The sequence below is a fragment of the Prionailurus viverrinus genome, chromosome A1, assembly GCF_022837055.1.
Source record: "Prionailurus viverrinus isolate Anna chromosome A1, UM_Priviv_1.0, whole genome shotgun sequence".
Classification (NCBI taxonomy): domain Eukaryota; kingdom Metazoa; phylum Chordata; class Mammalia; order Carnivora; family Felidae; genus Prionailurus; species Prionailurus viverrinus.
This window is the reverse complement of record NC_062561.1, coordinates 115,750,001-115,763,236: the sequence shown is the minus strand read 5'-3', so window position 1 is coordinate 115,763,236 and position 13,236 is coordinate 115,750,001. Positions and strand designations below refer to the sequence as shown.

At 37.8% G+C, this 13,236-nt stretch overlaps 1 protein-coding gene across 3 annotated transcripts in view; it reads right to left on the bottom strand.

The window, feature by feature from the left end:
* CTNNA1 (catenin alpha 1) overlaps positions 1–13,236 on the bottom strand; it is a 180,059-nt gene that overhangs the window by 33,417 nt on the left and 133,406 nt on the right. For all 3 annotated transcript variants that reach the window (XM_047850765.1, XM_047850769.1, XM_047850775.1), the window contains 2 exons: positions 12,904–12,984; positions 11,418–11,570 (listed from right to left, as the gene is read on the bottom strand). In XM_047850765.1, coding sequence (XP_047706721.1) covers positions 11,418–11,570; positions 12,904–12,984 — 234 coding nt within the window. The remainder of the gene's footprint in view (positions 1–11,417; positions 11,571–12,903; positions 12,985–13,236) is intronic.

Genomic DNA, 13,236 nt, shown 5'->3' with positions numbered 1-13,236 from the left:
GAAATGGCTGACCTCTGTAAACCATCTTTCCTGTTTCCTGATACAATTCCTAACAAAATAAAGGCTACGCAAGACTTGTTCTTTATTTTAAAACGTTACTTAAATGGTTTCTGATGTATTGCTGAAGCAGTAATGTTCCACAAGAGTACACTGCCTGTTTCAGGAGGCCGCCCTGCCTGGCCTGGGAGGAGGGAGAGAGCGCCTGTCACTGACAGTCTTCTTCAGATGAATGAGCTTCTATTCACCCTCCAGGGACAGGGCTACTCACTTCCAACAATGACAAATGTGCAAATGCAACATCTCAACCGTAGCTCTCTGAGACGCTAACCTCATATACTAGTGCCACGCTTGACAACAGTGAAAGGGGAGGCTGAGAGGAGGGGTTTCCTAAATGTCTCCTTCTGGGGCTCTAGAAATTTGGGAGAGCAGTTCATACTGAGACTGAAGAAGAGACTCAAGTTTAAATTAAAAATACATAGACCAAACTTCCAGAGAACCTGGCAGAACACTCTGCAGTTACTTCTAGATTTTCTCTGGGAATATCTCTGCTATCACGGTAACCTGTGTATTAACAGTTTAAATGTTTTTGATTCTTGCTAATTCAAGAGGTGGCCTAAGACTGACACTATGACCTATGAAATCATAAGCTTTGAAATTATGAAGGCCTCTTGTACTATCTATGCCTACAATGTGGAAGTTTGGACCTTAGAGAAGAGCAGAACATTTCAGAAAACCATCAACTCCCTGATTTAAAAAAAAAAAAAAAAAGCCCTGGATTTTTGCTGGTTTTAGGAGTAGCACAGTAACAATTTATGCTGTGGAGGAAAAAAGAAATGTCACAGCCAGGCTGTGTCATATCAACAAATATGACATCTGCACACTACAAAAAAGACAACTTTATACTACCTTTATACTAGATTTTCTCTTCTTAAATAAAATTTATGAAGTTCCATAGTGGGAAAAAAACCCCATTATGACAATTTCTCCTCTATTATACATGTGTTGATGACTTTTAAATGAAGGTTAAATTTGTGTAAGGTCAGCACAAGTTTCTTCCCACGGCCCTCAGTACTGCTTCTCCTTCATATTTGGCTGAGGGGCTCCACTGCCCCTTACTCTGGAACCTCTGCAGGAAGTGAGATTTCTTTTTGTTCTTGGTGGTAAATTAATAACCTAACAGCCTATGCCCATTGTGGGGAGTAAAACAAGTGAAAAGAACTTTGGAAAAGGGAGCTCAAGTCCACAACCATAACCATAAAGCTCAAGAGGCTGAAGCTCAAAACCTGCATTACTTGCCATTGTGGCTCTGGGTCATGCTATCACCTAAGTTTTCCTCTTTAAAATGGTTGAGTCTGAGCTCTCAACAAGTCCAAAATAACAGTAACTCAACTTTGTAAACTTGACATGCATCAAGTGAGAAGTCCCAACTACACATCATATAAATTTCAGAACCACTCAAGAAACTTCTACCAGTTATTCCCAAATCCACAAGAGAAATGATGATGGAACAGAGGATAAGCCTCCAACTTTCCAATTTGAGGAAAGGGTGTTGGCTACCTTATTAGGAGTAACAAAATATCTTACCAAAAAATGAAGTATGCATGGATGATAGAAAAATTCCAAACTGGATTGTGGTAATGGATGCATACTTCTACAAATTTAGTAAAAATCAGAGTTGTATACTTAAAAGGGGTAGGTGTGAATTTTATACTCTGCAATTTATACCTTCCAACTCTTTTTTGGTTTTTGATGCAGGGCTAACCAGGTAATTGAGGGAAATTATCAGAGGCTAGACATAAGAAAGCAGAAATTCAAAGAGTTTTATAAAAGAAACCACTGAAAACAGTGCTTGCACAGGGGTGGGAAATAGAGAAATGGATATGTTCCATTCTGTGATCAGAATTTGAGTTTTTAATGGACCAATACACCTTGGCCCTCACAAGGTGAGGTGTCCCTAAGCAACTGGCAGAAGCAAATATAAATGGAAATTTTCTCTGATAGAAGGTCATCCAAGCCCAGGCCTCAAAGAATTCTCATATACAAAATTCCAGGAAGGTAAATTTACAATAAAAAATGCAAGAAGTACACAAGGAAATAAGTTATCTTGGGGCAGGAGTAAGCAAAACAATTGTGTAATCAGATTCATAATGACTACAGATACTCAAATGATCAAAACTAGAGTATTAAAAAATATATTATGTTAACAGAAATGAAAGAAAAGCAAGCATACAAAGTTAAAATACAGTAAAAAATGACTAGCCATATTTAAGAAGGATCAAAGTAGAACTTCAAGAGAAAATCTGTAACTTCTATACCTCCTAGAAATTTAGTATATATCACGTACTGTTAAAAAGAGACGTACTAACCTGTAAAATCAAACTTAAGAACTTATTCAGGAAAACTAAGAAATTTTCACAATATGGAGACAATGCACAAAATTAAGAGACATGCAATTACACTGAAAGTATCTACTATTCAACCATGAGGGATTCAGAAACAAAGACAGAGAAACGGGGAGTGGCAATAGTGAAAGAGAGAATGAAAAATTTTCAGAGTGGATGATATATAAATTTCAGATTTGGGAACACAAAGTCTAAATAGGGGAATAAAAAGAAATCCATAACCAGACATACTACAGTGAATCTTTACAACAACAAATACTCTAGTGTTAAAACAAGGTCTTAAAAACAGAAAGTAAATACAAATTATCCACAAAGTAAGCTCGGAAAGACTGACTGATGACTTAACAGCAATGACGGATGCCAAAGATGGGGAAATAGTATCTTCAAATCACTGGAGTTGGGGACCTGGCAGGGGGATAATCCTAGGACTAGACATTCAACAAAACTGTTATCTCTAAGATTTGGGGCACAATAAAGACTAAAAACAACCCAAGATCATTTACTCCAAACAGATCTTCCCTCCCCCTACTAAGTTTGTAACAAAGATGCTTTAGGAAGAAGAGATAATTCCAGACAGAAGGCTTAACAACATGAAAGAAGAAATGAGAAGCAATGAAAATAATATATCAAGTACAATTTAAGCAAAGTTGAAAAAATGAATTCAGCAATACCAATAGTACCTAACTCATGGGACTAAAACTTACAAGAACCAAAGTACTGGACAACAGTAACATTTAAGTTGGAGAATGACTGAAGTCAAAGCATTTTAAGATTCTTACATAGTTTCAGAAGGAGGAAAAGATACTGATTAACCCTCAACCACTCAGTTAAACATGCATGCTAAAATATCCAGAACCACTACTAATAAAACAGAGTTTACCACTTCCAAACAAGGGGGGTGGGGGGAGAGGTGGGGGGGTGGAGAAGAGGAGGCGAGAGGACTCAATCCATGCAAAGGAGTCAAGACAGTTAAAAACAGAGGAGGGATGGAAGCAGAGGGTTAAGGAGAAAGAGAACAAAATGCAGCAGTTAAAATGAATCCACATGTCACAACCATAATGAATGTATATGAACAAAACTCTCTAACAGGAAAAAAAACTTTACTAAAGTGAGTAAAAATAAGTAAACATTACTCTTTATAAAATACATTTAAAACATAAACAAAAGTTGTACACTGTCTTTAAAAAGAAAGGATAAAGCTATACTGGATGATCGGAAGGAAGCACTTGACTCACAGCCCTCTGTCCTCCCCAATTATGTCACTGGGAGGCTGAAGGCCACATGCCAGGTAGGCTCCTCACCAGATCACAGCTGTTCGCACCTGAAGAATATGACCTTGTCTTTTAAGAGACAAACCACAAAAATTAAAAACAAATTTTTTTAAAAGGAAAATAATGCGGTGTCTGTCAGTATACTGTATTAAAATGTCAAGCAACCCTATATATTTAATCATTCACTGATCCTTAAGTATAAATACATAAAAGCCCCATGTAAGGATTCTTTTCACATCTTTAGCATAGGCTTATTTCCCATGAAAGAAAAGGGGGGGGGGGCATTCTCCCTCCATTCTAAGGACAAGAACTACACAACTGTGTTTCATCCTTTCCTTCTTGCTACCAGGAAGTTCAGTGCCAAATCCAAACTCAGTCATGGCAATTATAGTTCAAGATTGTCTATTATTCTTTTCCTGGTTCCTGATTTTCTACATCTACCTTATTTTATCATGTCTCTCTTTATTTGAAATAAGCTATATCAAATCTAATTTTAGGAAGAGGCAGGATACAAATATAAGCATCTCTAGTAACAGATTTGGAAACTGTGACTTTATTAAAACATGATAAATTATTTTAAATGGCTTTGATATTTGGTATTTTTTAAAGGCTTTTTAAAAGGCTTTCATTGTAAATCATCACCCAAGGAATCATTTCTATTTACTTGGTATCACATAGACCATTTCAAAAGTTCTCTATTTCTATCTAACTGCCTGAATAATCTCAGTACACCTAGAAAGTGTGCCTATCTAAACATCAGTTCATCAGCTCTACTGATGAGGTAACAGGAGGGCCTACTCTTCTGGAGCAGGGTAAAGACTGGGCAGGGTTTCTCTGATTACTCCTACCAATGCTCCAAGAGAAAAGAATGTTGATGTTCCCTGAGAACAAGGTTCATCTACTGCCTTCACTAGACCATCCCAAAATCTGAGTAGGTAGTTAAGTTCGACCAAAAACACTTGTTTGGGTATGAGATGTTAAAATAGTACACACAAGACACTTTTGTTTGGCGGAGACTCAAGCATGTGAACTTACAGACCTTTAAAAATGTGGAAAGACCAAGCTCAATAGGTTTAATAAATTGTTTTGGAATCCAAGGTCAGCATTCCCCCCAATGATACTGACTGCTTTAAACATACTACAGTCCTAGAAAATGGAAGGTTCATTTAATTTGCTATTTGCAGGCATTTCAGCCTATAGTATTATACAGAGGCACTGAGAAAAATACTGAAGCTGTCACAGGTGGATCACATAAGGTCAGTGTTCAATTCAAATGCTCCTTTACAGAGCCTTCTTCAAGGCCACTTTCCTGTACATTATGGGCAAACCACAGAATATAAGTTATAATGCAGATCGTTCAATTTGCAGTAAAAATACACACTTTAAGCCAATAATGTCATACCGTATGAAGTCCTGGATAATGGGAAATACTTTGGAGTGAGGGGTGGGCATGTGGCAACTCAACAAGTAATGATAATCCAACTCCAAAGCATAGCAGTTAGGGGTACTTGGGTGGCTCGAGTGTCGAGCATCCAATGTTTGGTTTCCACTCAGGTCATGATCTCATGGTTTGTGAGTTGGAATCCTGCATCAGCTGGGAGCCTGCTTGGGATATTCTCTCTCCCTATCTCTCTGCCCCTACCCCGCTTGCGTTCTCTCTCAAAATAAATAAATAAAAACTTAAAAAAAAAATAGGCATACCAGTTACATTTACCTTCTGATTCTTAATACGCAAAGCAATGAATGAGATACTATCTTATTGTAGCAAGTTCATAATGATAAAAGGCCTATTTTAATGCAATGTCTGGGGCTGAGAGGAAAGGAATACTAAATGATATATGTTTTTAGAGGCAAGATTTCATGAATGGCATTTTTCCTATTTCACTCTCAATTCGTGAAAAAGGACTCAGAAGAAAGCAAAATTAAAAGGAAAAACTGACTGCTCTTTAGCTCTTAAGCTGCTCACAGCCAAAGGAGGTAGACTAAGAATGAAGCAATTAAAAAGGACACATGGGTATTGCTTCTTTCTGACAAAATAAATATTTTACCTCAATATGCTTAAAAATGAAGAGCAACATAAAGAAATCATTAACTTGATATGGGAGAAAGAGTCAAGTATAAAAGGTATTACAGTTACCCTGAAGCACAGCCATGATCTTTCATAAAAAGATGAAAGAAAAGCCCTCAGTGCTATACTCCAGAACAAAAGAAAATGGTGAAAAGAAGCGTCATGCCGCTCACCAGTAATGACCCTCAGCTCTTGCTCCCTTACTCACGGGCCTTGGGGACACACAACCTATATCCACCCTTCACACAAGAATATGGGCTTCAGTATGATGTGGGAATGGATTCCACTGACAAATGTGGTATGAGACACGCAGAGGTCCCAGCCAGAACCCAAGAAAATAAGAACTTCATGGCAAATACTGTTATTTGCCTTTTCAAATAAAATCACAAAAGTCATTTACTAAGGATTGAATCGGCAGCCAGCCTCACACAGCCTTCCTGACACTAACTGTGCACACAGAGGGACTGGAGGAATTTGCTTCTGCTCTAAAAACTTAAGAGTCCGTATGTGGTTTTTAGTCTTGAAATTCATCTTGTATTTTCATCATGTGATATACAAGGAAGGTACCATAAAAGGTTTCCATTTCTAAGTGGGTGTTATTCCCTAATACCACTCAGAAACTATGAATATATTTGAAGCAACTTTACATGACACCCCAAATTAAAGCATAACCCTTTTATACTATTTTACTTGGTCTGGGAAGAAAGTATTTCTATTAATGCAATAAATAAGACTTCCAAAAACCAAGTTAGCAAGTGCCAACACATCTGCTCCAATTTTATTTTGGTCATGTATTAAAATGCTACTTAAATAACAGTTTTAGCTCTGCTTCCATTTAAAACACTGATAAAACGGTTAACTTTTTTCACATATCATCTCAGCACCATTTATACCACACTGTACAAAATACACATACTATATAAATGTATTTTAATTGCTTCCCTCTCTCTAGTAGAACATAACCTTCATGGGGGGAGAGATTTTTGTTTCATTCGCTACCATCTCCCTAGTGCCTAGAACAGTGACTGGGACATATCAGGAACACTGTAAATATTTGTTGTGAGACTCCATCATAATTTTTTTCCTCCCACAACTCTAGAAAATCTGCTATTGGTTGTTGAAAGCTTGGTGCTAGCAAATGAAAATACTGCTCAAATCAACGTCACCTAATTTTTAAAAAGTTTCCAAATTTCCCCATTCATCTTCACATCCCAAAAGATTGTACATTTCATTCCCTCATATACACATGATACAGAATGAGAAGAATATCAAGTTTAATAACAATGGTGTTCAGTCATAACACAGAACTCTGAATTTCTCAAAGTGTGGTTCTGAGACCAGTAAGTGTGAATCCTCAGGGATGGTAGTCCAGGGATCTGAAGGTTGAGCACCTCAGTGACTTAAATGTTTATTACCTGAGAACTAGTACACTCACTCATCTGGTAGTTACTGAGCACATACTTGTTCCAGGCACTGTTCTAGGCCCATGTTCTCAAAGAATTTACATTCTATTAGAGTATGGGGTGGGAAACAGAAAACATACGAAAACAAAACAATCCCAGTAATTTTAGATAGTGAAAAATGTTATGGTGGCTATAAAACAGATGACAGGGTTAAAAAAAAATGGTGGAAGGTGGAATGGAGGGGATGAGGGATCCAGGAGAGCCTCTCTGCAGGGGTAACATCTGAGCAAAAGCCTGTGGGATGAGGGGTGAGAAGTGGACAGAACATTCCAGGCAGAGGGCCCAAGCAGTGCAGAGGACATAAGGTGGTGACATGTTTGGCTTCACTTCAATGCTAAAGAACACATTTTCTAACACTCAATAAATCAGACTACCCAGCTGAGGGATCAGACATGAGAGGAGTGCATCTAACCCCACAGAGCAGCTATCTGATACATGGGACCACTCAAATACTCATGGGAAAACTGGGGCGAAAAAAAGAAAAAGGAAAAAAAAAATCTGTGGGAAGGTGAAAGGCAGCTGGAATCCACAAAGAACCTGCTAGAATATAAACTGTGCTTCCTATGGTTATCCAAATATTAATAGCGTAATGATGGAAGTTACCAAAAGGGATATTGGAAATAATATAGATATGTTTTACCTAGGTAATTTAGAGTAAGATAAAAATAAAGGGATTCTAAATGGGCTAAACGGCCAACTATATACTAAGAACTGTTCAGTCGAGAATGATTTCTAGTGGCAGGCTGAAAGGTTCTAGGTATTTAAAATTTTTTTCAGTAGCCACATTAAAAAGGGTGAAATTAGCAAAAATAATTTGGTGTTTCTAACCCCAAGATACTACATATCAACATGTAATCAATATAAAAAGCTAATGAGTTTTGTACATTCTTTTTTATCCATACCATATCTTCGAAATCAGGTGTGTATTTACACTTATGGTTCCTCTCAATTCACTGTGTACACCAGTAAAAAGATGGACAGAAGTAGCTGCAGAGAAAGAGAGTGTGGCTCCCTGTTGCTAACAACCAGAGAACCCACCAGTGCAATGTGAGGCCTGGGAGTTTCCCACTACAGAAGCACTCCAAGAAAAGAGAAGTAACGATTCATGGATGTTACACAGAAGTGGTTTTACGTACCAGAATGAGAATCTATGATTCTATGAGGAAAAAACACTCACTGGGGTGTGAAGAGATGGACCCAATTTCCTGAGAGAGAGCAGAAAACCTAGCTCCCAAGGGGGAGAACCTCCAAGGAAAAGAACAATGCAAGAAGAACCAGGTAAGAGAAATGGTAAGTCACCGGGTAAATGGCCAAACATAAAGCTACAGGAAACAAATACCAACACGGTCTCACCTCTTCCATGTAGCTTTATGACTGTATAGCAATCAACCTAAAAACCAGGCATTTCACATTCCTTCAAGATGGGGAGGTGTCCTATAATAAAGAATGTCTGGTTTTTGTCCTGGTTTCCTGGGAGGAAACTTCTTCCATATCCATGAGATTTCAATCATGATAGGAGTGTCTCTGTTATTCATCATTGGCCCTGATGGTTTATGTTAATGAAGTAACTCCTGGTGGGCCCCTAGATAAGTAATGCTAAGCATTCTAGTGAGTTCTAGGAGTTGTTCTAGCACATTATCACACCTGAAGTGGGCCATGGGAAGCCCCATATTTGTAGCCAGTGGGTCAGGCTATGGGTAGCCTGGGGACCCTCCAAACTTGTGGCCAGCATTTGAAGTGAGGGCAGTCTTGTAGGGGGATCATGGAAACTCCTGAATTTATAGCGTCTTAGGTCATTAGTACAGGAGGCAGCTGACATCTACAGTGAGGGCAATCTTGTTGGAGATCATGCCCTTTTGCTGTGGGGCCTGTGCTAACTGCAGATGGTTAGCACAGAATTTTAATGCAGTATTTTAGAAAGACAAACATACCTGGCAGAACTCTCAATGGCTGCAGAATCAGAGCCCCCTCCTTTTCTGCTAGTGGCCTAACACCACTAGCTCTACTCAACTTTCCCACAAACTCTTCTCCTAAACCCCAGGAAAAACTATAAATGACCACAAAAATCAATGTCAGCTGACATTTATTCCAATTTAAGAGGGAACAGGAATGAAGAGAAAGGAAGTAACAAAACAATCACAATGAAGCGCCTCACTTTTGTTCAAAAAAAGTCCCTCACTTTTTCAGTGTTCATGGTAATACTTAAATCACAAAAGTCATGTGGGGAAGAGAAGCCGTGTCACTGAAGAATAAAGTTCTGCCATGAGTCAAGTATTGGAGCCTTCTACAACACTTTAAAAACTCATTTCCTTTTCAAGCACATATGCAATTATATATCCTAGTATCTCTATTACCATAAATGTAATTTAACTGTTTGGAGAGTGGTACTACAAAGCCTTTACTTGTGCCTCAAGCAATAAAAAGGCTGTGCCATTTAATACATATATAATAAGTATGGAGGGTGATGTGGGGGGGAGGGCACAGAGAGGAAAGAGGTGAGAAAGGGGTCAGAACTGAGTCGTGATAGGGAACACCAAACTCTAAACTCTAAGGGGCCCTTGGTTAGAGATGTTTGGAATTAAATAAAAAGTAGAAGCATGGACAAAGCTCCTGAAGCAAGGTCTCCAGGGCCATCAGGTCCACCAAATGCTTCTCAGTGTTCACTAAATCAGCAAGCTCAAAAGGCACAGTCCTCACTGCTGGAGGACCTAAAGCAAGTTACTTAACCTCTCTAAGCCTCAATTTCCTTACCTGAGAAAGGTATTATGGAAAATACATTGTATTTGAATATACCTGGTGCACAGTAGGTGCTCAGCAAGCATCAGTTGTGTTGGATGAGGATGATAATGCAGGCCCAAATAAAGAGTCCTCCAGCTGCAGTACTGACAAAGCCTGCCCTCTGAGGTTCAGGACCACACTGAGCCCTTTCCCATTCCACTACTGGTACTTGTTACCCCATGCCTTGGGCTGGCAGTGTCCCTGCATTTGCTCTTGCAGGCACATTTTCTAACATGTAGGCTACTTATAGGAGGTTGGCTTCCTAAAGACAATCTTTGTGTATTTGGAGGTACACCCCATGCTATCATGTGACTCTTGTGAAAAAGATAATGCTTAATAGAGACACAAAATGATATTCTTCTGCTCTTAACTCCAAATGAGAGAATCATTAACTTGAATAGAAGACTGACCTATGTATTCTGTACATAATTAATTCAGGTCAAAATAACATTTAATAGTCAAAGAAAACTAGATGTAAAATTCGTAATGCATTTAATGTTATTACTATGTTTTCCTTGGAACGTTTTAACGGTATTAACCTGGCCTAATGTCACTATAAATCCAAATGCACAAGAAACACATTTTACATAAAAGGCCCATTTTCTGTTCTTACGTAGTAAGCAAATTACCAAATGGTCTACGGAATATCTTTTCCAAATATTAGATATTTTACGTTAAGGTTACAAAATCAAATAACTTCGGTATGTGTTTACTATACATGTCAATTTTTAAAGATAAAATAATAATGAATAAGTTGAACAATAATATAATTTCACTTATTAAAAGGGACCAAGTCTAACTTACCTGGAAATTAAATAGCAATTCACCTCTCTTTTTGTCACCTTACAAAACAAGCACTTATATGAAGATTTTTACTGTTCAACCATATCTAATTAACAGCATGTTTCTTCAATTTTAAAATAAGATGAATGGACTGAGTCCATGTCTCAGGCAAAAAATTAAGCACTTGACATACATCATCTCTATTAGATTTAGACCTCAAAATAATCCCAAGAGAGTTATCAATAGTAACCTCATCTTACAGAAAAGAAATGGGAACTGAAAAAGGTTAGGTAATTTGCCAGGATGCAGCCTAGGATGTAAGCCATGAAATTTCTCCAACTTCTAGACACGACGCCCTTCTTATAGGGTCTTTTGAGTTCAGGTAGGTAATTATCTTTATTTGCATTAACATTAAGTGGAGATGTTAAGTTTCTAGGATAGGGACTATCTATATTTAACAATGTACAGAATTAATGTAAACTGACCAAAATGGTAGTTTGGGATGGATGTTAAGTAATAATAAAAGACTTTCATTTTATACAGATTGTATATTACATGAGCTTCCTAAAATTTTTAGCTGAGTAAATAATGTGATTAAAAATCACTACACTTCACCAAGTTACACAGTTAATGAAACTGATAATACACTTACCTCAATCAATTTGTTGGCATGTTCACGGAAAACTTGAGCATATTCCTTAACTTCTTTCTCATTTCCATTCTTTGCAGCTTCAATCAATACTAAAAGTGGAACGTTGGTTTCCAGGAATGAATCTGAAACATGGTCCATGACGGCTTTGCGTAGCTAATAATTAAATTGTAAAAATTTGATTTTATTTCTACTAAGAAACTAGACTGCTTTTTCTCTGGTACTTTTAAATCTTAGTGGAAGCTCATGATAGCCTGGCTGCACTTATATGAGGATCCCTCATGTAAGCCATGAAGTTATATAATATGGGACAGAGGAAACATGATCCTAAAGATAATGCTTATACTATAGTTATAGCATTTTAACAACAAAATCTTAAGTTTCAAGATAATATCCCCCTTTTGGGGAGAATTACAAAACTAAAACTTTTTTCTTAAAGGAATAGTACAAAGCTGAACAGAAAACAGCTCTGGATTGAATTGATACATATAGCCTTGGAACATATGCAATTATATTCCTAACTAAAAGTGAAAAGAGAGGATTAAGTACTTTCTGGCTTATCTGAACAGGGTTAGCACACTATGAACCTTAAACCTATTAATGGTTATCTTTATAACCGTTTAAGATATGACTTCACTAGAAGAAAAACAAAGACACATTCCATCTTTGCTTTTTATCAGACATGAACAATAAAATGTCTATTAAGTCTGGAAACTATTATTACTACAATTTTTTTTTTTTTTAAAGTAGGCTTCATGCCCAGCGTGGATCCCAATGAGGGAGTTGAATTCATGACCCTGAGATCAAGACCTGAGATGAGATCAAGAGTCGAACCACCGACTAAGCCGACTAAGCCACCCAGGCACCCCACTGCAACTTCTTTTTAAGTCTTAATACTAATTTGATCACATTAGTAATAAAATTACTAATTTTATCACATTATGCATACAAATAATACATTTATCACATACATAATACATTTGATTTAACAAACGAAGAGATTCTTTCCTCTGTATTTACTAACTTGGAAAACTGAGCAACCCAAACATCTTTATCACCACCTATTTATACTGGAAGCACATCCTCATCAAGGATCTAAGGGAACTTCAAGTGTGTAATCAGAACGGGGCAAGTCAAATAACAGCAATTTCTGTCTCTCCTGTATGTAATCTAGTACCACAAGATCCTTCAGGGTATTTTCACAGGTCCCCAAGTCGTTTGAAATTCATTTTCTTACCTGTACATCCTTTTCACACTAAAGCTAATTGATTCAGTCCATCCCAGTGGGACTCCATTATTCCAGGTCCCCAAGAGATTTTATTAGCTAGTTAGAACCTTATTAGCTACCAAATAGAGATAGGCAGTTTCCTGTGACAAACCATCCTTTTACCCCAGTAAAATATATGGGCCAAATACTTCCTAGAATTTTAACCAAAACTACAAAACTGAGAACTTAGGAAAGCAATTGACACGTTTTTTCCCAGCTTACCTGTCTACGCAAGTCTCTAGTCTTCTTAGTCATTTTATCTATGGCAGAATTGAGTGCATCACTTCTTTCTTTACGTCCAGCCTGGAAAATAAGAAAATTACAGCTGATAGCTATTCTTGCTCAAATCAACATTTGTTTGTTTAACATTTATTTATTTTTGAGAGACAGAGACAGAGCGCGAGCAGGGGAGGGGCAGAGAGAGAGGGAGACACAGAATCCTAAGCAGGCTCCAGGCTCTGAGCTGTCAGCACAGAGCCCGACGCGGGGCTCAAACCCACAAACCATGAGATCACGACCTGACCCGAAGTCAGACGCTCAACCGATTGAGGCACC